This window comes from Empidonax traillii, unplaced genomic scaffold (genome assembly GCF_003031625.1).
Source record: "Empidonax traillii isolate 1590-97213 ecotype Southwest subspecies unplaced genomic scaffold, ASM303162v1 scaffold596:size394506, whole genome shotgun sequence".
NCBI lineage: Eukaryota > Metazoa > Chordata > Aves > Passeriformes > Tyrannidae > Empidonax > Empidonax traillii.
The window spans coordinates 20,526-47,860 of NW_020955789.1; the positions used below are offsets into that span (position 1 = coordinate 20,526).

Below are 27,335 nucleotides of genomic sequence, written 5' to 3' on the forward strand. Positions count from 1 at the left end.
CACCAGCTCAGTAGGAACTAGCAAGAGCAACAGAATAGTTGTGCTTAGACATGGATTAGACAAGGTCAGACAAGCTTTCAAATGTCTACCGGACCTTTTTCACGGTGGTCCTTGCAAGCCCTTCCCTTTGTAATGTGCCTCGAAGGAGCCTTCACGGCTTCGTGCCACCCGCCTCCCCTCTGCTTTTTCTTTCAGCCAGGCCTTTGCCCTTGAAGGTGTAACCCTGGTGAGGCCGCAGGACCCACTCCCGACACCTCCCGAACTCGTATGTCAACAGGGAAGGAGCAGCCCCCTCTTTACTGCTGGAGCCCCATCTTGCCTGCCACAAGGCACTGCTAAATACGCGCTCTGAAGAGATTCGGTGTTTACTACACATAACGGACCACGGCGTGAAAAGCGAAAGCTGGGGGCGCTGGAGGAGAGGAGCGAGGGGCGGAGACAGGGCGGTGGGAGGCCCGGAACCCTCAGGGCCGGCCCGGGGGAGGAGCACAGGGAGGAGAGGAGGGCTCTGGGATGGCGGTTCCCACAGCGCTGCGAAGGAGCGTGGTGTCCCCCGCGGGCAGGCACACCGCCTCCCTCATCTTTCTGCACGGCTCAGGTGGCTGCTTTCCCCCCGTCCCTGCCCCGCGGCTGGGGCAGGGCGCTGCTCGGCGGGGCGCTCCCGACAGCGGGGCTGGGGTGCCCCGCCCGGGGCTGCGGGAAGTGGGCTGCGGGAAGGGGGCTGCGGGAGAGGTGACTGCCAGGCTCGGGGAGGGGGTGTGAGGTGTCGCTGTCCCTGCGGCGCTGGCCGGGAAGGAGGAGGCGGCTGCGGGCACAGGGCGATGGGTCTGTGCCCGGGGGGCTGTGCCGGCCCACACCGCCCTGGCCTCCTGTGCCGTGAGAACACACGCGTTGTAGAAGATCATGTAACCATAGAACGTGCCGGGGTTGGGGGGGGGGGGTGCTCATCAGGATCACCGAAGCCGAGTCCTGCACAGGACACCCCAAGAATCACACTATGTGCGTGAGAACGTTGTCCAAACGCTTCCTGAACTCAGGCTTGGTGCTGTGCCCACTTCCTTGGGGAGCTTGTTCCAGTGCCCAACCACCCTTTCCTGATATCTGACCTAAACCTACCCCGATTCAACCTCATGCTGTTTCCTCGAGTCTTGTTGCTCTCTTAATTGACCCACTCAGAGGGTAGCCACAGGCAAAAGATTATTTTCACAGTCAAAGTGGCTCTTGGTGTTTTTGGATCAGCCTGAGAGTATTGTTGTCACCTGTTAAAAGCCAGTGTTGATAGACTGACTTCTCTCTGTTAGAAGGGTCTTGGCTATGTACAGACTCGCTACGTGGCCACCAGGTAGAGAGGGGAGTTACCTGCATCAAGGACCATTTTGAAGGCAGGAGGGGAGTGTGTGTGTTGTTGGGTTTTTTCCTTAGAAACACCTGCTAAATAATAACACATGAGTTTAAAAAAAAAAACAAACAAACACAATAATCATAGATCTTTATTAGATCAAGGCCTTGGGAATCCATTCTGTTGAGCTGCCTATGTGCATATGGCAATGCGCTCAAATCTTTGAGTGTCTTTCTCTTAGTTTTGCTTTTTGCCGATGCTTCTGTTTAGTTTAACAAAGCTGTATGTGCTTATTAAATTAGTTTTGTTTTTATAACCTAGTTTAATTTTGCTTTTTTAAAATTCTGTGAGTAAAACAATGAAAGTGAAAGTTTGTAAGATGTGTTCAGCCCCCTTGTTAACACTAATGCTTTAATGCTTGAGGAAATAATTTTCTCTAATGTTGGAGGAGTAAGGGAAGATTATGGTTAGAGGTTGATTCCACATGTGGTTAAAGTACTCTACAATTTTTCATTTTTTTATATGATTTTCTTCGTAATGTTTGCAATGGAGAAGTGCAAGGGTTCTTTTATTTGGTTTTTAGCAGTTCCGCAGAATAGAATTTAGAACAGAAGTAGCCACAGTGCTGTTGCTGTGGGCTGGCCTGTAAACCTGAATTGTAAACCTTCTGTACAGCACTTGTGATGGAAACCGGCAGTCAAGTGGCATGAATCCATTTTGTTCATAATGCTTACTCTATACAAATTATAATAAGTGCAGAATTATATAGAAAAGTATTAGAAAAGTCCTGGTACTGTACATCAAATTTAGGTAGAGGATCCATTTGATAGCTTTTCAGGGAAGGCAAATGGATATAACAAATACATAATATTTTTTTAGGCTTAGGATTACAAATTTGTATGTTGTAACATGCACAAAATCATAGGATGGGAAAGACCTTTAAGATGACTGATTCCAACCATTGACCAAACGCTGCCAAATCCATCACTAAACCATGTCCTTAATTGCCCCATCTACACATCGTTTAAATAGCTTCAGGGATGGTGATTCAATTACCTCACTGGGCAGCCTGTTTCAGTGCTTGAAAGCCCTTTTGGTGATGAAATTTTTCCTAATATCCAGCCTACATGTTACATGTTGGTAAATTTACGCAGAAAGAAAATTTGGAAATTCAAGCTGTATTTGAAAGGAAAATAATTTCATATTTTGTTTGAGGAGGGGCAAAAAGATAATGTTGTTGCCATCAGTCAAAGCAGCATCATTAATTCTTTGCTGCTTCTTGTAGTGTTCAGAAGAACATATGATGCTAAAATGTAAGAACAGCCTGAAAGGAAAACCTTTCCAAAGGTTGTTGGCTTTTGTTTGATGTCACGATCTTCTCTCTTTCTCCCTCCCCTCCAAATTCTATTCTTAGCAAATCAAAATGCATTATGTGTGCATGCAAGTGCTCACTGCGTTTGGGGAGCATTTGGGCCATAACGACTCCTGACACACAGAAGGTCATAGTTAAATTTTCTCTTACTGAGTTTTTGTGAACTTTTAATGGACAAACTAGCTTCCTTAGCTAGGAACTTAATGTTTCTGGAGATCTTTGCAAAGTTTAAGAAGTGTGAATAAATAGTAAAATTCTGTATTCTACATGATTAAGGCATTTGTAAAGACTAATGAAGTCCTGATTCTGTAAGCATTCAGATACTTGCTTAGGTTGACTAACCTGAGGATTGGTCCTATGCAAGTATTTGCAGAGCCTAGATCTTGGCTTTCTAGCTAAAATAAGAGGAGTGTATAGAAAAAAAAAAAAAAAAGAAAAGAAAAGAAAAGAAAAAGTTTACTCAAGCCTCCCAAAGATATGTTGCTTATAAATGAGGTGGCAACAACCATGAGGAAATCCTTGTACATCAGGTGTGTCTGTGAAGAAACAGAGGTGTGTTTGGACTTAGACCGTGCTAGTTGCTTAAGAAAAGTGCTTGTGGGAGTGTGTTCTGAAGCATGAAAGATGCAACTTTGATTTCATTGTTTGACTTACCACAGAATAAGTTTTGTAACGGAATTAGCTTTGCAACCCTGTTGCTTATTTGTCACATAGATCATTTAGGTCAAACAGATAACAGCTCTAGTTATGCCAGTTGTGCTTAAACAAAACAAAACAAAACAAAACAAACCCTGGCTTTGAATCCTTCTTGCCTTCTGTTTTCATTCCCAAGATGCATTAATTGTGTGTATAAATAAGCATCACTGAATTTTACTTGAGTGATAAAGAGCAAATTTTCTCCATTGAGGACTTTGTAACATTATAACTATGAATTGGTGTATTCATGCAACATTGTTCAGATGAGCCCATGTAAGGTGGCAGTAAACCTGGCTTAGGGCAGTGATTTTTTTTTTTTCCCCTCATGGTTTGAGGAAAAGAATTTTTTAGAAAAGAATAGGGTGAGTCCTAAAGTTAAACCAGACAACTTGAGATAAAGTAGTAGAGAGTAGTGTTAACTCAGATTAGCAGTTTGAGTGGATAATATGTGGGAACCTCAGCCTCAGACAAGACTGAAGGCCTGTGGCATGAGTGGCACTAGTGAAGTTCCAGTTTGCTGAACCCCCACCACAATTTTTAGGTTGAACTTACTGCCTGCTATAAACTATATTCCTTGATGGCCTGGTTTCCTCAAACTTGAAGTATTGTTTAACACTGGAGACTTGTGTGTGCGTGCTTTTCAGGGGGGTGGCAGTGAAGTTATGGCTGAAGATAACAGTGATGCAAAGACAAGCTCGAGAAACTGTCTGGTCTGTATATGTATACTTGTTTGAAAGGAGCATGTGCTGTCTGCATAAGAGTTCATCCTGCTTATCTGTTCGGAGCACTTCAGTCTGTGAAGTTTTGGCCATAGGCTGAGCAGATGAGATTAGGAAAAAACTATACTGAGAGTGAGATCTTAATGAATTTTCAAACAGAACCATGGGATTATAGTTTTTTTAAGAGCTTGCTAGATATTTTAACCTGAACTTATCTCTTGAGTGCTTTTACAAAACACATTTTTCCCTTAAAGTCTGTGTGCAATATTAGCATAATTAAGTGTGGAGAGCCTTTTTACTGCTTTTGTGTAGGTTTTAAAGGGGGTTAATATTAAATTCTCCAGTGTAAGTAATTATCTATTCTACAGGGAGCAGCAGGTATTTTATCTCACTTTTTAAAATGTTCATCAAGATTTTTTATCACTTATCGGCAAATAAGTCAAGTAACAAGTAGGATCTTGAATCTACTTGAGAGATACTTAAGCCATAGGATTTAGTGAAGTATTTATTAAACTTGTGCTGTGGTACCTCTCAAATAGTCTTTTTTAGGAAGTTTTGAGTCCATCTTCATTCAAAAGGGGACTAAGGTTCTAGAAGATTCTTTTTTAGCATTTTGGTGTATTGACTTTGTGACTTGAAATAAGGTCAACCTGGAATAAATATATTTGACATTGTGTGATTTTCTTGCTAAATACACAGAATAATTCTTCTTGTTTTATTCTGTGTGATACAGGTGATACTGGCCAAGGAGCAAGAGGATGGATAAAACAAATTTTGAATCAAGACATGGCTTTTCAACATATAAAAGTAATTTACCCAACAGCTCCTGCCAGGTATTGTTTAATGTATTATTACTGTAGGATTAAATTACACTGTTCCACTACTGTAAAATATGCTTCTGAATATTGCTACAGACTGTTGTAACACTTTCTTCTTCTCTCTCATATGCTTTTCTGCAAAACTGGAGGTCAATAGCTGTTGTCCAGCAAATGCAGTTTTAAGTGGCCAAGTCTCTAAATGGGTAAGACTTGACAGCAGTCACAGCCTCTAGTTCAAACTCAGATATTGTCCTCATAGTATCTTTCGATCTCTTTGATATAAATAGACAATGATGCTCCAGTGCATTTTATAGTGCCATTTTAGAGCCATGTGCTGAATCCTAATCCCACCTATATTAACTCCCATGTATTAACCATTAAAATATTCTGTTGTATTTAATGCCAGGTTGACCGGTCTATTTGGCTAGTAGGATTTGACAGATCTTCAGCTGCTGGAGAATGGACTGGGAATTTAAAAACACACTTCTCATTTGAATCCTCACCCAACAGTTTCAAAGAGTATTGAGTTCAACATTAGCTTTAGGCCAAAATCTTGTTGTTAAATGACACTGTGTGTTCAGTGGTAGACTGGAAATACACCTAAAAAAATGTGCCTGCAGGAATTTGAAAGTTTATGAGGTCAAACCTAAAGGCTGAAATTTGGGCAACTACCTCCACATTTAGCCATCCAAAGATAATATTAAATATATAATGCATAAATATAATATTATATATGTAACGTATATTAAATGTATAATATTACATTTCAGAGTTGCTTAATTTTTCTTAATATAAATTCACTTTTAAGGTATCCATGACTCTAAGTTAGGAAAATGTTTCCTTGAAGGGTAATAAGGCTTGAGTTTCTTTCTGAATTTGTGCATAAGTGTGGATGAATGCAGAACGGAAAAGGAAACTGTGACTATCTACACAGGCTTTCAAGGTGCAGAAAGTCAGAAAAAAAGTTCTTGGAGGGTATAAACAAGTATAATAGCAGATTTTGTCTGGCACTCACTAATATGAGAAAAAACCCCTTTCCTTGACCATGTATTTTTTATGGTCTGCTTAGGCAGCAAAAGCAATTGAGAGATTGCAGTGTGAATGTACTCACTGTGTTACAGAAAAATCAAGACTGTGAGTGGAAGTCTTTGAAGCAGTGTGTTTTAGGTTAGTAGGAAGTGAACACAATTTTCTGTAAATAATGTGCTCATTACTTCATTGATGGCAGGCTAAAGTTATGCCAGAGTTATCAGTGGCACATCAAACATGCTGCTGTGCTCCATAGCTTCCCTATCAACACAGCAGGTTCTGCAGAAATGCAGGAGATTTTGCATTTCTGTGAAATGATTTTTCTTTGCATGTTATACGCAGCCAGAACACCTCAGATCACACCTATTAGGCCACTGCTTCACTTTTCCATCCCCCAGTACTTCTGAGGTCAATCCTTTTCTCATTTTTTCTGGTTTCTTTGGGTAACTACAGATTTAAACTATGTATAAATGATTAACTAGCAAGATCTTCTGACTCAAATAAGGGAATTTGTTTTTATCTGAAGACTTTGGATTTTAGTACTTTGGTAAACTGATGGGAAGAAAGGTACTGTTGTAATTAAAAGATGTGAATAAACGGTTTATTTTACACTCTTTTTCTTTTTTGAGGCTACTCTTGTTCATCTCTACAGCAGGCAGAAGTCACATGAGAATTGATTCAGAAATGGCTTTTAGCAAAACTGTAAAAAGTTGTATATCCAATGAATATAAAATACACTGTGACTGGCAATATGAAGTACATTGGTGCACAGCCCTCTGTTGCTGATAGGCAGCATTATAAATAGCACAGTGAAAATAAAGCACAGTGAAATAAAGAAGGTGCTCTTAAGTACAGTAATGTTTCTCACTGTTCGCAGCAATGCTGAAGTGAAGTTTGTGAGGATACATGTTACTGTTATAAACAGAAATAACAAGAGCCTTTACAGGCTCACTTCATGTTGTTTTGGTATTCAAGAACAAATCACACTATGCTTTTTGCAATGGTTTTGTAGTAGTTGCTCTCCTTTCTTCCAGAGAAAATAAAAACAAGGCCTAGAATATCCAAACTTGAATGGCAGACTTTAAAATAATTATATCTGTATTAGGAACTTGAATATGTGGTGATTTTATGTATGCATGTATATATATATATATATATATATATATATATATATATATGTTTTGATAAGAATTCAAAATGTTTTTGCCATCACTGGGGGAATTCAGAATCCTTGATAGTGAGACCTATACCCAGACAGCTGTGGGTGTGCAGAGATGCTGAAGAAGATTCTGATCCAGGTTCTTTGATCATGTAGAGAAAGAGAGACGTGCTGGCCAAAAGTTAAGCTGATGTGAGAGAGCCTGTGTGGATCTCTATAACCTGCCACTGCACTGTCAGCTTATAGGGGCAGAGTGCAAAACTTGGCTGCAGGATCTTCAAAGAAAAGCTTGAAGTTTGGCAAGACTGGATTAGGATTGCTTGGCTAATGTGCAAAATCCTTTTAATGTGGATGTACTTCATGCTCTATGAACTCCTGTCTTTCCCAGCATAACTGTGCACATACGCATTGAATGTTCTCTGTCAGTTTTGCCAGTAAAAGCAGGTTTGATGATATAACCGCAACGCTTAGGGCTTTGGCAGGATAAACTGCTGATCAGGAATACCTCTTTCTTTTTTTACATTTCTGATGCTGCTAGATCTATAGATATGATGTTACACATTCTTCACCTCTATTAAACAGAGTTCTCAAAAACAGTGGAATTCACATTTTTCAACAGAACATTTAATTTTTTTTTTTTCTTTGTGGAGGATTGATGGGGTTTATATTTATGTTTTATTTAGATTTTATCCCCGGTGCTGAAACATGCATATTTTGATTTGTACAGCGTCAAAGATTCAGACATATTTTGATTCAAGACTCAGTATATTTGAAAGTTGTTTTGGAAAACCAGTCCAACATATAATCGAGAAGAATTCTGGAATACGTTCTTTGGCTTCACTAGCATTGATTTCAGCAAACACTAGAGAAGGATTATAGGTAAAAGCAATAGAACGTTATGGGACTGCGTTTCATAAAACTGTTTTTAACTGTTGTCTGTAGATCTCAATAAAAAGTCACACATTTTTTAAGAAGAGATTTACTTTAATAATTTTTATAATGCAGGGTCTATATAGAGAATGATCACTGGATGTGCCCTGGACAGGTAAAGTGTTTGCAGCATTTTCTCACTCATCCCCTGTCACTTTGGGAAGTGCAACAAGTCTTATATTTGTTTGTTTCCTGAGCAAAAATAGAAGAATGTAGATACCAAAATTTACTATTAAAGAAGAAAATCTTGCAAAAATACTGAGTAAAACACTTATGGTAAAAAGCATGCTTACATAAAAATGGGAAAAAATATGTGGATTCGAAGTCTCTGTGTGATGTAGTGTGAGTAGTGACACCTGAATTTTGAATATGTTTGTAAATTAAATGCATGTATCTGAGGTATGCAAATTTTACTTTACAAATTAAAAATTTTATTCATTGCTTTGACATTTTGGGTTTTTTTCTCTGTCATGTAATCTACTGGAATACTTAAAAATTAGTAGAGGACTTGTTTTAACGGTTTGATTTAGTTTTCTTTCAAGATCAGTGCTTCTATACATGGATTAAACTTGTTAAACACAACAGAATTCCATTTTCTTTCCACTGTGATGCTAATATACATCTTTAAAAAAAACTTACTCCAATTGTAGCCCTAGCAGCTGATGCAATCCCTAAAGCCACGTCTACGCTAATAGTTTTAAAGGAAAGTGTTTCCTTTTTCCTTTTTTATTTGGGTCAGGATGGCTACAACTTAAATACTGTTTCAGCTGCTCCAACTGTGACTTAAACGTTCGGTTTCTATTGAGTTTCTAAATCAGACTTGAATACCACCCAATTTAACCTTTTTTTTAAGAGAAAATGATAGTTGAAATTGGCATTACAGGAGCTAACGTGGTAAATTTAAAACCATTTAGGCTCCGCTTGTTTTAATACATATACCTTACCTTCTTTAATTCCCTGAAAAATCTAGGCCAAAGATTCTTTGCATTGTCGTGCATTCCATTCTGACAGTCTTTCTCTTTTGCAAGTCAGAAAATAAACTATAAATACTACTTCGCCTATTTTCTGGATCTTTTTGACATTCACTCAACAAACCTTTCTGTGGCACGTAATTCTCTGTGCAGAGCCTGTTGTCTGGTTGGGTTTTTTTTACCCCAGTTTGTTCTAACTTCTCATATCTTTATGTGGCTGATAAGGACTACTCAGCATTATATGGCATAGTACTCCATCCTTTCACCTAAGTTCACATCTCTGTTCAGCTCATGATGGAAATGAGTTCCATCTCATCACAGTCCCCATTTGGCTGTATCGCAAAACCACCAGACAGTTTGGCACCATTCAGCTCCATTGGCAGTTTCTGCCTGTGAGAGGCCTAGGATTGGAAAAGCAGCAGGGGTGTACTGCAGGTCGGACATGAGATGGATTGGCGGAGCTGGGGAGGGGAGTGCACACAGTGCCTATCATACTGTTTTTGGCTCAAGCAAATGTTATTAATCCTTGACTTTTGTAAGCCCTAACCTCATTCATAAATTTAACACAAAGAAGTCTTTTTAAAGGTGGAAACTTAAGGGAGAAATGGAAAAGGTTTGGGTTGGTATCATGGGGTGGTTCTTTCATCTCCTTTAAGTAGAAATTTAACGTGTTCTGCATAATAATGCTGGAAGCATGCCTGGATAAACTTTGTATTTTCCTTTTATTTCTGCTCTTGAATTAGGTGAGTAAAACTTTACAGATATGCATACATCTAATGCTTACATCAGATGCTAAATACTATGTGGAATGCAGTAAACACTTGTCAGAGATACTTGGGGAACACAAATTAGAACATGATAGAAATAATCTTGGATTTCTAATCCCTTTAACTACATTGTGCTCTTATGCATTCTTCCTCTTGTTTTGATTCTCTCAACCCTTTTTTGCAATACAGAGGTTTTTATATCACCCTTCCAGCAAGCAGTTGTGGGTTTGTAAATGATGCGTCATTCTTGCTCTCACTTTACAATCTTTTCAAGGGTTTCTCTGCTTAACTAGTGTCATTCATCCATCCTTGGTGGTGTTTGCCACAAGCTTGTCAAGGATATCACTTTGAATCCCAGAGTCTCTTTCAGACCCCACAATGGAGAACTGATGCAGATTGCGCCCTGGTTTGCCTCTTTCCACTTTCTTTCTGTGAATTTATAAAGCAGGCACTATTTGTTGGTTGCTGAGGAATTGGCAGTGTGTAAGAAAGGTCTTTGATGGCCTTTTCAACTATAACATTATTGCTGTTTTCTGATTATTACAAATCCCCATAATTTACACCACCCACTCCAAAAAAAACCCCAAACAACCAACAAAACCAATCCAGCAAACCAACAGAAACAAAGAAATGGAAACAAACTCCTAATTTCTCCCACTGAGTTTTATGCCAGCATCTATTGTGGCTTCCATTGTCTTGAGTGATTAAGATTTATCTCAAGTAACAGAAGCTGTCAGCATAGTATTTCTTCAGGTAACGATTCTGTACTGGTTCAGTCAGCTCTCATTTCAGGCAATATACATCCAGAACAACTCTATCAAAAACATTTGCATGTGGTTAAGTGAACAGGCACAGCCTTTACTGAAGAGCAGCCAAAATTACTCCTCATGGAGATGACTCTTGCTGTACTTTTTTTTTTTTTTTTTTTTTTAAAGTATAGCTCTAAGTTGAAGCTGTTTGAATTTTGGTCACACGTTATGCTCTGCTTCCATACCACAAGGCTTCATTGTTAAGATATGTTGAACCTCAGTTTTAACATAAAATATACCTTGGACTAGAGATTTGATTAATACTTCTCATTTGACTAGCTGGATTCTCTGCTTTCTTCCCAATTTCTTTTCAAATTTGCTTTCTGCTTCAAGAAGACATTGGGAATTAAAAAACAGAATTATGTACTAAATTGTCTATTGTGATGTGGTACTGAAATTCATCAGTGAGATTATGCTATGAGAGAATTTGGGACTAGGAAGTCACCTTGCTTTCATTTGAAAAACCTGCCATCAGCTGTAAGAGAGTCAAGACCTGCTTCTAGAATCACTCAATATTTTGGGTTGGAAGGGACCTTTAAAGATCACCTAGTCAAATATCCCTGCAATGAGCAGGGACATCTTCAGCTAGATCAGGTTGCTTGGAATCCCATCCAGCCTGACCTTGAATATTTCTAGGGGTGGGGCATCTGCCACCTCTTTGGGCAACCTGTGCCGGTGTTTCAGCACCCTCATTGTAGATAAAGGGCTTCCTTATATCTAATCTAAATCTATCCCCTCTTAGTTTAAAATCATTCCCCATTGTCCTATCACAACACTAAAAAGATTTTTCCCATTTTTCTTTATAGGCCCCTTTAAGTACTAGAAGGCTTCCGTAAGTTCACTCTGGAGCCTCTCTTTTCCAGACTGAACAAATCCAACTCTCTCAGCCTTTCTGCATGGGAGAGATGCTCTATTCCTCCGATCATTTTTGTGGCCCTCCTCTGGACTTGCTCCAACAGATCCATATCTTTCCTGTTCTGAGGGTTCCAGAACTGGATGCAGTACTCCAGGTAGAGTCTCACCAGAGCAGGGTTAAGTAGAACATAAACAGTGTGGTACTGTGCTCTGTAGATTTTCTTGAAGTCTTCCAAAAGGCAACATTGCAATGTCTCTGTGCCTCCCGACTGAGAGAAGATGGGTTTGGGAAGGAAGAAAAATTGAGGATTTCATTAATTTTGATCTTTCTCTGTCCTTATTTGGATCTTGAAGCCTAACTTCACTATAAATTTCCAATTCTGTCTGACATTTCAGGAAGTTCTGTCTGGAACCCTGAAAGCCAGCACCAGCGGTCTGGGTTTTATGTGACTGCTAATACAGGGTGATCGTAGCGTGGAGGCAATGATACAATTGTGCATCAGGAGAAAGAGTTGGGAGAAGAATGTTTACTATTTATCAACGTGCTGTCTGCTACTCTTATATTTCTTATTTAAAGCAACTGGCACTGCTAGGTTGTCTTTTAACTTAATATGTTGGACAGGCGCAGTGGTTTATTGGATAATGAACAAAAACACCTGTAGCTTTATGTGCATCACTATGCTAATGGCCTCACTTTGGAGATAGAATTTGCCATCGGTTGAGATCTGAATTTGAATCCCATGTAGTATTATTTGACTGCTTTCCACTTCTTTTAACTTAGGATAATTTCAGACTAGTTAGCACAATTCTAAACGTGATTTAGCAGGTCTAGAGTTTGTGCTTCAGAAAGGTGGAAAAACGTGGTGTTACTGCTGCCTACTTTATATTTTCCTCATTACTTCAGAACTCACATTAACAGAAGCTAACTGAAATTATATATATTGCTTTGAAACTTTGAAGTCTAATCAACAGTGAAAATTACTTCCATTTGAATACACATTTGAAAAAGATTGAAAGGATGATAAGTACTTACAGAGATAGTACAAGATATATTTTCCTTGTAAGATATTGAAATAATGTGTAGGATCTTCTTGAAGCTGCAGTGTCATACAGCCGGTGTATGTGTGAGAAAACAATTCTAGGTCAATGGACACCCTTAAAATAAGACCTATAAAGTAGTCAGAAAACATGATCTAGAGTGATTTGAGGATGTTGGGAAGCATTAAAAAGACTCTAATCTTCATAGTGCCTGCAGTGTCTTAAATGATGTTTGATATTAGCCACATGTCCTTTATGTTGTCTTTCCTTCTTTCTTTTAAATGCTAAGAGTAAGTTCATATGAAATTTTCCTTCAACTGTCTCTTAAAAATGGATACAAGTTTGGAAACTGGATATACCCAGAGAGGGTTCTTGATTCTTGTTTTCTTTTATAGATTTGAACCTTTTGTGTGCTCCAGAACTAAATAAATTTTTAAAAAAAAAGGCCCACAGAACTTAGGGGACTATATATTTTCATTACCAGTTTCAACAGCACAAAGTTTTAGAGACACAGAGCTTTATTTTTAGCGTAATTTTTAAAAGAGAATAAGGAAAGTGAGGCACAGAGGGACTAATGTTATGAGTTGCGATTAAACTTAAGAAAGCAAAAAAATCCAATCTTAAAGCACACTATTTGGTCTGTCACTGTCCTTAACTGACCATGTTGATCTTATCAGATGGAGTTTTCACTCCACTCTGTATTTCTTTGCTTTTGCATATTTCAATCCAGCTTCTCATGTCACTGTAACATAGGGATTATTTTTTTTTATTTTATTTTTTTTTTATTTTTATTATATTTTTTTTGTGGTTTAATTGTATGAAGAAATTTGGTGCTGTATTCTTGGAGCTGTACACATGGTTCTGTGCCAAACATATTTGTTTACCGTGGTAATGTCTGAGTTGTAGTGTGCCAGCTAATAAAGGGATTATTTAAGGAACAAGGTGAATGACTAAAACAGATGTGCCAGTTGGGTGAGCCATTAAAAGAATCTTACTTTTCAACTTTATGTAAAGGTTATTTTTAATGCAGTTCCGAGAAATCAAGAGTGGTTGCAAGGATGTTTTTGAGGCCACTGAAAACCACTTGTCTGTTTGCTTGGGGGTCTTTTACTGTGGGCTTAAAATTATAACAATCTCATAATGCAATTTATCCTGTTTATTAATGGCATTATTTTGTCTTTTAGTTGTGGGGAAACCTGCTTTAATATTTTTATAATGTAAAAGTAAATATCTGTAATGTAATACATATATATATTTTCATTCTATGGAAATCTTGGGTCAGTCTGGTGTAATAACACCTTTCACATCTTTTCTCACAAAAGTATGAGGCACTCTGAGTTTACTAGAAAATTAAGCCCTTTGGCTGCTAAGCATTTTAACCAGGATTGATGTACAAAAGTTTTAGAGATAACCATGGTTTAAATGCTGTTTGCCCAGGCATTTAGTCTGTTGTACATCGCATTGTCCAAGTGACTTCCAGAAACTCCAGTGATTCAGTTCTTGATAGGTTTGACAGAAATATCTCCTTTTAGAAATTGACTTTTGTGAATTAGAGATTTGTAATCTTGTTTCTTAGATGCTGAAAAATTCATTTGAGAAGGATCCTGGAGACAGGAGTCCAAAGAGAAGACTAAAAAAAAAGGCAAAAGCATTTGAATAATATGTTTTAAACTTAGCCTTAGCTTGCTGTACAAAATATTTCCACTGAATTTCCTTTATGTGCTTAAGTGTATGATTTGTTTTAAATTAAGCAAATGAGGAGTTACTTAAGGCACACACTGTACTAAACTTGACAATATATTATATGCCATTTTGAATTAAGAGTACATTTTAGGTACTCGGTCCTGAAGCTCTGCTCAGAAGGATGGAACTGCAGTGTATCTGTTTGTTGCCTCTTTCAATATATTTGTCATACCAACTTTAAAGTCATGGACATTTTTTTTTCGTGTTCATTGCAACAGGCAGAAGAAAATTTATGTTCTTTCATGTTTTACTTTTAAGACTGAATAATGAAAATAATATTATCTTGAACTCTCGTCTTCGTGATGGTAGTTACATATGTAGCTATTTACATATGTGCAACCTCTCTGGTATTAATAAAGGCAGAATTTATTCCTTCATTAAGAATAATTGAAATAATGCCATTCTCTTGTTTAGGTTAGTTGTGTTTTGGTTTAATGCTAGTACTGAAAAACTTCCAGAGAGGGTACAGAAGTCAACTTGAGCATTGAGTGTGTGCCCATAAAGACATTTATCAAAGGCTGTCTATTTGTGGATAATGATTGTAATCTGATCTACGCTTAAGTAAAAATGAAGAATTTGCCTCCTGATTAAGCACAGCGTATAAGGATTTCAGGTGGCTTTGTTCGAGGTGAAGGATTCATCCCCTAGCAGCATATTTTGTAATATATTGTAGAGCCATTGCAAGGCAATTAGATCACCTTCCTTGGGTTTTCAGGGCTCTAATAATAATTTTTATTAAAAAAAAAGAAAAGGAAGGCTGTTTTGCATTGTAGGTTTCTTGATTATCTGAGTTTTGGGTGGCATGTTAAAGCACTTAAAAATACTAATCTGACAACACAGTATTATGGTGGAGAATACCATGTCTCCTGTCTGTGGTTGTGCACCAGTCCAGTGAACACATGACATTTCTTTTAGTAATTTTTAAAAAGACCTGCCCTATTAAAATGAGGATGGCTGTATTTATTTAACAAAAAGAAAAATTGGCAGAATACCTAGAGGTTCATAATACCTATCCTCTGTCAATTTTGTCAAGAGTTAGACAGTTTATTTCCATAAAGTTAGTTCCTGAAAAGCTGCCTTTTTTAGCTGTTACTTCAGTTTGCCATATTCCAGTGTGAATTTCAACCCTAGCTTTGTTTAGGATTAAGAAGCTCTCAGCAGGCCTAAGATTTAAAATTTTTGGCTGACCTGACCAACCTCAACATTGAACTGACTGAAAATTGCTTTTTACATAGCTTGCAAATGTTGGCTTCATTCTTGAGGGACCATGATTTGAATGCAATGAAAGGCAGTGTGACTGGATGTAAACTGCGTTAGGTTTATTCTCTTCTTTGCTGTAAAGATGCTTAATAGTTTTTATTTATCATGTATGCTGAAGGGTTTTGATCTTATGCTTGGTTAATCATTTGTTTTCTTCCCTTCCACCACTCCAGGCCATATACACCCATGAAGGGAGCCTTTTCCACTGTGTGGTTTGACAGGTATAAGATTTCTAATGACTGTCCTGAACACATTGAAAGTATTGATTCCATGTGCCAGCAGCTTACAGACTTGATCAATGATGAGATTAAGAATGGCATTGCAAAGAATAGGATACTAATAGGTAAGAGAGATTTATTTATAATCTGTTACTTTAATGTTTTGGGGTTTTTTAATTGGTAAGGTATAATCTACTTTGATTCACTTTAAGAAGTACTTTTTTTTTTAATTTTCTTTTAGCCCTTTTCAAGGATGGAAAAGTATATTTTCCCAAAATGAATTACATTTTGGCGAGTGGAGATGTAGCATGTAAAAAATCATGAACTTTTCCTTGCTACTCTAATCGTTTTGGCTTAAATTAATTAATGGAGGAAAAATGTGCATGCTATATGTCACTAAAGGTTAACACTTGACAACAAGTTAAGTGTTAGCTGTCATAGTTCATATGTATCCATCTTTGTTTGTCTTAATTTCCACAATTTTCCAGTAACTTTCACAGCACTGGGAAATAGGTAGTGGGATATTGAGTCATAGGAGCTGAGGGTGATGAAGTAGCCTGTGTCAGAGAGGGAATGAGAATTCACAAGTCCTTGGCTCCCTGTCCCATCTCTAGACCACAAACTACTTCAGGTTGGGGAAAAAACTCTTAATGTGGGAACTTATAAATTTATGGCCAACTGAGTCATGCCATCAAAATCATGCATAGTGGAACCACTACCATTCAGCCTACATGTTTTCTTGTTACAGCCCCATGTTGCTCTTTGAAGGCCTGTGCTTACTTTCCCTTTCTGGCTCATTGCCCTGGCTGCAAAATGCATTGTTTTGGATGGTTGTCAGCACAGTCTCTTTGATCTGTCTTTCCCATGTTATACCTGATGACTTGGAAGCAGCAGCAGAAGTGCAGGTGCTTTGCTGTACAGTGAGCTGGCAGATTTTCTGAGTACAGATCCAGTGTGCTACTGGGCTTTTCTCTTTTCTCTGTAGCCTTCAAAATTAGAAATAGACTGTATGACTTGTTTTCCAAGTCATAAGCAGAGTAAGGCAGTTGGTATGCACTTATTGTTTCAGTCCGTAGATTCTTTGGAAGTCCCCATCTCTGTGTGTTTGCATTCCTCGTATATAAATCAGAAATAATTATACTTGTTTTGTCAAACTCTTGAGAGCTTTGTGTCCTCACCTGACAGAGACTACATGCAGACATCCTCAGAGTTGAGTCCAGTATTCATTTGTACAAGAAGCAAAATAAGGCAATCCCGAATTAGCTTTGTCCAAAGTACAGAAAAGGACCCATGTGGATGTGTAAGAAACTTGCTAGTGGAAAACTTGTTGTATCACTTATGACTGTACAGTATTAAGTGTTCTTCAACAAGAACTTTGTGCCTTTTCTACACTGGTATTGATAATTAACCAGTGTGTGATGCAGTAGACAATGAAGCGTAGAAGTCCAGTAAGGTCTTTATGCATAAAGATGACGTTAATCATCTTAATTTGTGCAAATAATTGCCTGTCTTCTGGCATTGTTTCTTACAGGAAATTAGGAGTTATGTAAAGGCATTGTGCAGCTTTATAATATTCAGCCTGGAGAAGAGAAGGCTCCAGAGAAACCTTATAGCACCTTCCAGGACCTAAAGGGGCCTAAAAGAAGGCTGGGGAGGGACTTTTTACAAGGGCATGTAATGATAGGACAAGGGGAACAGCTTTAAACTGAAAGAGGGTAGGTTTACATTAGAAATTAGAAAGAAATTCTTTTCTATGGGGGAAGGTGAGACACTGGAATAGGTTGCCCAGAAAAGTTGTACATGCTCCATCCCTGGAAGTGTTGAAGGCCAGGTTGGATGGGGCCCTGAGGAACCTGCTCTATTGGAAGGTGACCCTGCCCATGGCAGGGGGTTTGGAAACAGATGATATTTAAGGTCTCTTCCCAGACCATTCTGTGATTCTATAACCTTTTGATCAAAAGAGAATATGAGTCCAAGTCAGTATGTCTGCACCAAACTGTAATGTACACTAGAAAAACAGAATCAGGTAGCCTGAAATTTTTCTGAGTTTGGGAGATTGGTCTGTATGAGATAATAGAAGATATGGTCACTTGCTGAGAATGCCAGCTAACTAAGTCCTGTTAGATCTTTTTAGATTTCTCTTTTAAAAAGTCAGGAATATCCATCTGGTACAAGAAGATGAGGCTTAAGGAAACAGGTGGGGAGCAGACAGTGAATTTGTAACTGCTGGTACCGTGGAGTTGGAGGAGGCAGCCTTTGTGAGTTTGAAGGGAAAGTAAGATGTTTACAGCAGAGGAAACCATGATGAAATTTTGGTATGAATTCACAGTGCATTCGGTGCTGCTGAATCATGTTGGAGATATGGAAAAAAGAGACGAAATAGTTTAGAGAAGAGACTGGAAAACTTCGGAATCTGTGAAGAGCAGCAGGGGCCTTTTCTGGTAGGTCACAGAAACCAAAGAGCAAAGAGCAGAGCAGTTGTATTAAGGCAGTTACAGGGAATTAAAGGGTTAAGGAGAACTGAGTTGAGTGACCTGTTTTGTAATAAGTGGGAGTTTTAATGAGTGGAAAGAAAACAAAATGAGTATGAGGAGGGTAACAAGATGAAGGTTATGGTTTTATATGGAATAGCAGACTAGAAATTACAGGCTGAGGATGAGTGTCAGATATTGTTAGACGAGGGTGAGCGAGGTGTTAGGCAAGCAGGAAGGTGGGTAGCTGCTGACAGCTCAGAGGTGTGGGATAAGAAGGCAAGATCTGAGGGAACACTGTGCAAAGGTGAGTGAGTGGGAAGAGAGGGGAAGCAGGGGTGGGCTCTCAAACAGTGGAAAATGAGAAGCCCAATGCCTGCTGTTCTGGGGGATGATTCTTCCTCTTAAGCCATTCAGACTTTCCACAAGGCTCAAGATTGTGGGACAGGAAGATCATTGGCTCTGAAAGAAATTATAGCCTGCGTTGTTTGTTTTGATAGCACAGTTCACTCTGAAATCCTCATGTGGCTGCTTGTAGGGCAGAATTCTAAAGCTGAGGATGGAGTCCAGGTTGTGCAGTGCCACTCCTGTCTGTCTTTATCAAGAAAAATGTTGGTGCAGCCTTGTTTTTAACAGCTGCTGGATGAATCTACTTATAAAGAATTAAATTACTTAATTTACTGGATGTAAATGAAGTCTTACTATTAAAACATCCATATCAATTTTCTGTGACAACCAACACACAGTAGTACAAGGCTCATATACCCATTCCTTTCTCCTGATTATTTAATGAGTTGCTTTCCTATTAATACAAGTCTTTTAAAGGAAGCAGACATCTGACCTTGGAGGAGGAAGGAAGGGAGACTAACAGCAATATGTAATTATTCAAAAAATAATTATATCATCCCTAGAATTTGATAATGGTAGTCACCTTTTAGCCAAACATTCTTGTTGAGTTACTCTTCCTGGTCTTCCTGGCTAAAACACTTCTTGCAAATAATCCTGTAAGTAGGCTTATATTGACTTTGGAGATAAAAGTGCATTATAAATTTAGTCAAATACTGACACTTGGAGCTTTAATAGTATCCCTTTTTAAAAACTGGATGTATTTCTTTTTTATAAATGCCTGAATTCACTGCTAAATTAGACGAACAAGCAAATAACCACCACAGTTTGAATTGTGAAACAATAATTCCTTTTTCTATTTAAGACTGAGTTGGTTTTTCTGCTGGTGGTGGTTTTGCTTTGTTTTGTTTTCTTGTGTTTGGTTGTTTTGTTGTTGGTTTTTTTTAACTGCTTCCGTAGTGATAGCGTAAAGTAACTCCACTTAGGTGGAAAATGTCAAAGATTTCAACAATCTTATTCAAGAGTATGTTAGAAGCTCTTGAAAGAAATGGCCACCTCATTTTTGGAGCATTTAGATGGGGCTCACTTTAGTCAACTACTCTTCAGTCTTTTTGTTATTTTTTTTCTTATTTAGCACTACTGCTTATTTCTAATTTAGAACTACTACTTATTTCTAATTTAGCACTACTTTCCTACTTTTACAGGTTACTTTTTGTGTAGCTCAGAAGTGCTGATCCAAGCGTGTTGGTCTCTGCCACTGTAGTCACTCATGTTAGCAGCCAGTTCAAATAAACTCTCCATAACAGTCCTGTAGGTTTGACTGTGTGCCAAAAAACACATGCATGATTCCTGACCCCTTGTACTGTAACAATAACACAAGACACACAACCACTTTTTGTTTATTGCTAGACTTCTTACATAGCTACTGAACCATGGTGGAAGTAACATGAAAGCTCTGTGCTTCTTGTAAATATTAGCATTTCCATCTCTCTCAGTGTGTGTAAGAATGGGATAAGGAAGAAATATCTTGGCTTTGACATTGCAGAGAAAGAGGATTCTGTAGATATGTTAGGATCAAAAAACCAAGAATAAATCGTTAAAGTGTTGGGCAAACTACTTCACATACAATCTTGACATGTTAATGTCTTTGGCTTTTAAACCTTTTGCTGTCAGTCACCCTACCTTGTATCTTCTATGAGGTACTTTCTGCCTTGTTCTCACGAGTAAATTCACAGGTTTATATTGCCTTTGTCACTGCAATTCAAATGAGATTTCTCTTTCCAGACCTCCCATTGCATGGCTTTGTGGTTTATTTAAATTATGCCTGAGATTCTGGGCTCAAAGCAGTATTGTTAGTCTCTCTGCCCCATATTACCTGCAACATTTCATTAATTTTCAGTGAAGCAGCGTAAATTTGCATTGCATTTATAACTTCGGGTAAAATATTTGCTCCTCTTGGGTTCTTTTGTACCTCAACTGGCCACTTATTTTTCTTTTGAAGCTCTACTACTCTAGTTTGCTCATCAGGAAGTAAAAAGAGACATTAACAAATGAATGTTTCTGTTTCCTTCATAAGTCTTTCAGTAGGAGGTACAAAGGCTAATTTTGACCAGAGAGTTAGATCCAGCACTGGTCACTTTGTTTCCCAGCATTTGACCGTGTCCATATTAATGTATCTAAAAACGAGGGACTCTGAAAGGATGCACATACTCAATTTTGTTCTGTGTTGTGAATGACAGGCTTAGCAAATATTAGTGAAGAATAGGAGTAAATAACACTTACAGCAGTAAACCCAGAAATAATTCGATCATGATATTGTCATCACATATCAGATAATGAATTTGGTGAGAAAATACGTTTAAAGTGAATCAAATTCTGATATGTTCAGCCTTAATAGAAACTCTATTGAAAAGATGTACTTCCTCATCTTTAATAAATGCCTGAATTCTGTCAGAATTAAATGGATGAATGGGTTTTTATAATGCTTGGGAGTCATGTGTAGACATGCCACAGGGTACAGATTAACCTGTATTTTCTTGACAGTCATGCCTACAGAATCATAGAAGAGTGAGGCTTAACGATATTCACTAATCCATTACTATCTGTCAGTGCAGGTTCAGCTCTGTTTAGGCAAATCCTTACCATTGCCTTTCTGACTTCTGAAAGATCTCTGCTAACGGAAGGTTTGCAGCTCTCCAAGACAGTCTGTTTCTGTGCTTCAATATTCCTTGCTTTAGAGAGCTATTTTCTAATTTCCTTTCTGTGATTCAACTGGAAATCATAGATACTGTGAGCATAAAGAATAGGTTATTCTCTTCCTTCTTCCCATGTTGTACGGTTATGCTGAATGTAAAAATGACAGGTAAGTGTTGCAGCAGGGCTGTGCTGTCATCCTCTCTGGAAACAGCCAAGGAAACACACTAGGAAAATGAAGCAAGGCATAGATTAGGTAGTGCAAGATCTTAATAAAAATTGATTTGAGACTTTTTGGGGATTTTATTTTCCTTCCAATGCTAAAAATTATGATTCCTTAAGGTACACGTGTTGAGTTACCCTCTATTACCTGTAACAGTTGGAAATAAAATTGTAACTGGTTCTGGTTTTTCTGCGAGTTGATACTTTAGAAACTATTGTACACTTGTTTTTACAAGAAAGTGGTAAAACTTATACCACTAAATATGCATTTCAAAATGTGTTTTGGCTGATGAAAAAGTTGGGGAGCAAATTGTTTCATGTTCCTAACAAGAGCAAGTGGCTGAGCCGGTCAAGGGAAGTTGCCTTTGTTCTTGTGAAGAATTTCAGTTACTGAGTAACAAACAGAATAAAAAGGCTCTCAAACGTGGAAACCGTCCATTGCAGTTCTGCTAGTGTGAAAGGTTAGTGTTTGGTGAAGTTTCATGAATAGATTAAAAGGAGAAAAGCACTGCTGTGAGTAAATTCACTTAAGGCAAAGTACATGCTTGAGCACTTAATACAGGAGCAGTGTTCAGGGAGTTCTGTGGAGAAGAGAATTTGCCGTTCCACTGCCATTTTTACTCTTTGCTGATATTCATTTATGAACACTGTTAAATGTATATAATACTTCCATTCATTGATGAAAAGGGAGGGTCAAAACAGAAAGTCAGGTTCTTTGCAGATGATGTGTAGAACAAGGTTTTGCTGTTACCATTAATAGGAGGTAAATCACAGAAAGTCCCCAGGGAGAGCAGAAAGTAAATTGAAATGTAGCTTAAGGGAGAAATTCCTGATAACAAACTGATTAAAGTAACTCTAAGTTGAAATACTAAAAAAGGAGAAATTGAGAATGAAAAATGCCGTGAGAATGGAAAGAAAATGAGGCAAGAGTAAGTATTGTATTGTGATGGTAACAGAACAGGCCAAGACAATTTCTAACTGTGCTGGTGTAGCCTTATACAACAGAAGAGTGTTTGTCTTGTGCTTTGCTGGCAGAGACACGCTGTATGCCATTTTGTTACCAAAGCTGTACTGACAATTTTGAAGAAATACAGGGAAGATGAAGAACAACTACTAGAGAGAAACTAGTGAAGAAATACTATGTAAAATAAACAAGCCATACCACACCCCTGCACCCAAGTCCTAATTCTTGTCTCATGGAGGTCTGGGGTTTAGCTTCTCCTCCTCCTTTTTTGTTTCTGTGCTGTAATGAAGCAGTTTCTAACTTTGCTACTCAAGTTCATGTGAGAAGAGCTCATGGTCTGTCTCTGCAAAAAACAAAAGATCTATATTAAACACAGATGGCAAAATTTGTGTGCTAGAGGTGATTAATAACTAACTTTTATCCCATGGCTGTGGTTTCTAGTGTGGAAAAAAACTTTGAGCATATTTAAAAATTTTAACTGGAAAGGGAGAAAAAGTGATGTTATTTGTTGTTTCCCAGTTCCATTATCATTAAAACGAATTGACTAAGGCATTTTACAGTCAGATCTGTGTGATTCATGAAGCAATCAGCAATGTCAAACCTGTGCATGTTAGAGAGGTGTTTTTTCTTTAAGGAGGAATGAAAACCTAAAGAACTTTCTGAACTTGGGAATAGATCGTTGCAGGCACCAAAGTGGAACATGAGGGAGAAGGCATAGTTTTGAGCATTCTGTTATGTATACAGTAGAGGAGAGAAAAAATAAAGAAACCTTTGTGCTAGGTACTTGTTAGTCATTTTCTGAGATACAAAACCAAACATTGTAAGGCCAAATACAAAGAAATTAGTAAAGCTCAAGTTTGACAGTAGGTAAATATTTGGTTTCCTGAACCCCATATAATGTTCAAGTATCATCATGGACCAGATTATCATTTCAGACAAATACAAATGAGGAGCAAATTAATACAAGTAAGGATCTTTAGCAGAAGTGAGCTGAAGGTTTGTTTAAAAGGCTCCTAAGGCCATTTACAATCTCTGAAAAGGAAGTTTTATCACTGAAAAAATGGCAACTGTGATGAGTGTTTCTGTTCCATTCAAACAGAATCAATTACATATGAGAAATTCAGTCTTCATTCACTCTGTGTTCCATCACAATATGGCTGTAACATAGTTGGAGATAATATTCCAACAAAGAATTTTTGCAAAGAAGTTTTGGTTCAGTAAAGTATTGCATCGAAGTTTCCTTCTGATTGAAATTCTCTAATTTTGGAAGCCTGACGATTGTGTGATTTCAGCAGATCTTTCTCAACTAGAAAAGCAAGTTGCAAGAAGTTTTCTTCTTATTGCAAAGTGACTTTACCTAAAAATCAACACTACACTGAATCACATTTGGGGTCATAAATGTGTGCTTGAGTAAATTTTCTCTGCAACAGAGTTTTATTTAATTGTGTCTGTTTTGTATATCTCACCTTTTAGCCTGCACATAAACCTTTGTAAGGCAGGAAAGTTGACACAGATGCTTTCCTGAACTGGTATGCTGAGCATTGTAGAGCTAACACTGTGTTCAACTGTTTTGAAGCATTAATTACAGTTCTCATTAAAATAGGTATAATGGGAAAATTGAAAGTGAACATACTTTTTTTATTTAAAACCTGTTGGCAAACTATGAACTTCTGTGCACAGCCTCTGTAAGTCTTGGAAGTAGATTGGTCTCAAGTGAAGAGCTTGTGATGTTTTGCCAATCTAAGGATGAAATGTTGCCATGTTGTTTTGATTTTGTCTAACACTCCTGACACACTAAGTAAGGTTTATGTATTCTTTATTTTGAGATAATTTGTTTACATGTACTTTTCTTTTTGCTTTCTGTTTTGCTTACATTCTGACTGTCACTTCACACATTTGTTTTGTGTCATATCTGTACCTGCCTCTTATTTTTCTTTAGTCCAAAATTTGAGTTCTTGTAGAAGTTCTTGACAGACCATGTGTTTTATGTGTTATGTCAAACGTATGCTTATACTGAAATGCTTCTTGTAATTGAAAAAAAATTGTCTGCAGCTACAAATGCTTATTCAAATTGTTGGTTTTGAAGCATGTAACATGGCATTTACCTGGAGATTGTTGTGATATCAGGTGATAAACTTCAGGTTTTCCTATGCAACCCAAATTCGAAGAACTAGTCCTTTGTATTGCATTTTGTCATAGTAGTACTACATAAAAGAACCATTACCTAATATACTTCTAAACAGAAGGTGACTGCATTGTCAAAGACTGCTGGTGAGTAATTGCAGACAGTGTGCCAGACTGTGACTAACTGGGTACAAAATTTTAAGATTAAATCATTTACAAACTAGTAATGAGTTTTCAATGCAGCTTTTCTTCCTGTAATCTAAAATACTTAAAATGGACTTAATTTTAAATGTTAACAAAGTATTGTCTGTATTTATTTGTTAGCAAATGCAAAACGGTCTCTTAGTAAGTGCTCCTTTTTGGGTTTGGGGATGACAGCATTGTTCAGAGTAATTGAAAGGAAATTAAGTAAATGGTCAGATTCCACATAAGAAAATAAAGGAAACGTCACTCTAGCCATTATCTGGATACAGTCAATATAACAGCATGTGTACTCTGTACTTTTGAGGTAATGTGGTAGTCTAGATTTTTTTTTTTTGCTAATGAATAAGCATTTGTCATGTAAAAATCATCCCTGAGGAGGTATCTCACATAAGGAATTAGTGCAGTTGAAGACACATATGGATCACAGAGGGTCATTAATTCAGAGATCCTGTTAGAGCTCAGGTGGAGTACATTGCATTTTTTCCCTATTTATTATATATCCCAAGGTGTGACAACAAAAATATCCTCAGTGCTAGTCTATTGTGAATGTTCATTGGTTATGTACAGTAGTGATAGAGAGCTTTCATGTGTGAATGCTGCTAGCCTAGGGGGAAAATAAATTGAATAAAGTAAGCAGTGAGAATTACCTGTTCATAGAGTTTTACTTTGTTAATGTTAGAGTATATATGGCCATGGTGTTCAACTACCTGGTAGGGACCATGCACAAATGGTTTCTAAAATAATGGCGTTTTGGCTGAGTTTTGGGGGTTTTTCCATCTTTCAGCAATACTTTAGATATCCAACTGCGTTGACTTAAGCCTCAGGCTATGCCAGAGGAGGTTCAGGTTGGACATCAGGAGGAATTTCTTCATAGGAAGTGTTGTTAAACATTGGAATGGACTGCCACCCAGGGGGGTGGTGGAGTCACAATCTCTGGAGGTGTTCATGAAACAACTGGATGTGGCACTTGGTACCGTGGTCTATTTGACAACACAATCATCAGTTGAAGGTTGGACTAGAAGATCTTAGAGGTTTTTTCCAACCTTAATGATTCTGTGATTTGAAGATCATTGTAACCTTTATGTTACTCAAGATGTTTTTTGCTTGCATTATGTACAAAAAAAGCCAAGTCTGAAGACAAAAATAAACTGAATGCTGCGTTGCAAAGACTTGTGGAAAAATCCAATCTTTCTTTCTTTTGTTGCATCCTAGGAGGCTTTTCGATGGGAGGTGGAATGGCAATGCATGTAGCATATAGGTTTCATCAGGATCTGGCAGGAGTCTTTGCACTGTCTAGTTTTCTCAATAAAGACTCTGCTGTTTACCAGGTGAGTGTGTGGTAGACATTATAGAAAAACTGCTTAGCTGAATGGAAAACATGGTAATTAAAATTGAATATAGCATGTTTATTCATCTGAGGCAATTGATTCATATTCTAAACTTATACCATTTCCTGGAAATAAATAGATAGGCAGACTATTAGGGAAGTGAGGCTTTAAAGCTGTCCTTACATGATGTTGTGTTGATTTTTTTGCATAGACAGTACAATTATTAGAAGTGTAGAAGGAGATTAAAAAATGAATTTCTTTGCTAGTTTTCCTCAGTTGTTAAAGAGTCTGTCTAAGCATACTGTTCTTTGAAAATTTGTGATGAATTATAATACTCATGGGCTCCATCTGCTGTCGTGGATTTTTTCTATTTTTCTTATTTGGAGAGGGGTATAGACCTTAAAGTAAACCCTATAATTTGTAAAGAGTTAGCATATTGGAATTTAAAGGCATTTTTTTCCATTTTTTTCTTGTTTGCTTTTGTAGAGATACTACAGTATGACCACTAAAATGCAGATTAATAAATGCAATGCTATGTAAGTTGTCACAATGTAATTGTAACTATTCTTTTAATTTTTTTAGCAATGTGTCTGACAGTTTCTCCTCTCCATCTAGGCTTTGAAAAGAAATGAAAGTGTTCTTCCAGAGTTATTTCAGTGTCATGGAACTGCTGATGAACTAGTTCTCTACTCATGGGGTGAAGAGACCAACAAGATGTTAAAGTCACTGGGAGTATCAGCATCACTTCATACTTTTCCAGATCTCAATCATGAGTTAAACAGAACTGAAATAGAAAAACTAAAATCCTGGATTGAAAAGAAATTACCTGTCGAAGCAGCAAAGGCAAACTAATAAAAGAAGATCCAGCCTCATGTACTTCTTGATTTTTGTGGGTGTAAGATCATGTGTGGTGGGTATATGAGTGTCCCATATCCATTATATAAGCACAACTTCAGGTAGACACTCTTATCATTCTTAAAGTTCACCTAAGTGTTAAAATGATGGTGCTGACTATTAAATCTCATTTTATTGTATGGGTTTCTTTTTCTGTTCCCTTGTCTAGTTTTTAAATACACATCCACATCAGACTACAGAATATAATGACCAATGATATTAAAATTATTTCAAAATAATGAAAACAGTATTCAGAAAGCATTGCTCTGAATCTCCCAGATACATTTTTTGGTTTTGGGGGAGGGACGGGTGGAAGGGGCTCCAGGGGTTGTTCTAAGAGGAAAAAATACACAATGGTATGGTTGT

The 27,335-nt window shown here is 37.7% G+C and overlaps 1 protein-coding gene across 1 annotated transcript; it reads left to right on the forward strand.

The window, feature by feature from the left end:
• Positions 1 to 454: 454 nt before the first annotated feature.
• On the forward strand, positions 455 to 27,115 carry LYPLAL1 (lysophospholipase like 1). Its single transcript, XM_027898427.1, has 5 exons — positions 455 to 598; positions 4,860 to 4,959; positions 15,679 to 15,848; positions 25,960 to 26,075; positions 26,691 to 27,115. The coding sequence occupies exons 1-5, from the start codon at positions 514 to 516 to the stop codon at positions 26,925 to 26,927; spliced, it is 708 nt and encodes a 235-aa protein (XP_027754228.1). The 5' UTR covers positions 455 to 513; the 3' UTR covers positions 26,928 to 27,115.
• The last annotated feature ends 220 nt before the right edge of the window (positions 27,116 to 27,335 follow it).

Coding starts and splice junctions, on each gene's coding strand:
- LYPLAL1 (XM_027898427.1), top strand. CDS start 514: ATGGCGGTTCCCACAGCGCTGCGAAGGAGCGTGGTGTCCCCCGCGGGC. Junction 4,960..15,678: donor TACCCAACAGCTCCTGCCAG/GTATTGTTTAAT, acceptor CCACCACTCCAG/GCCATATACACCCATGAAGG. Junction 15,849..25,959: donor AAAGAATAGGATACTAATAG/GTAAGAGAGATT, acceptor GTTGCATCCTAG/GAGGCTTTTCGATGGGAGGT.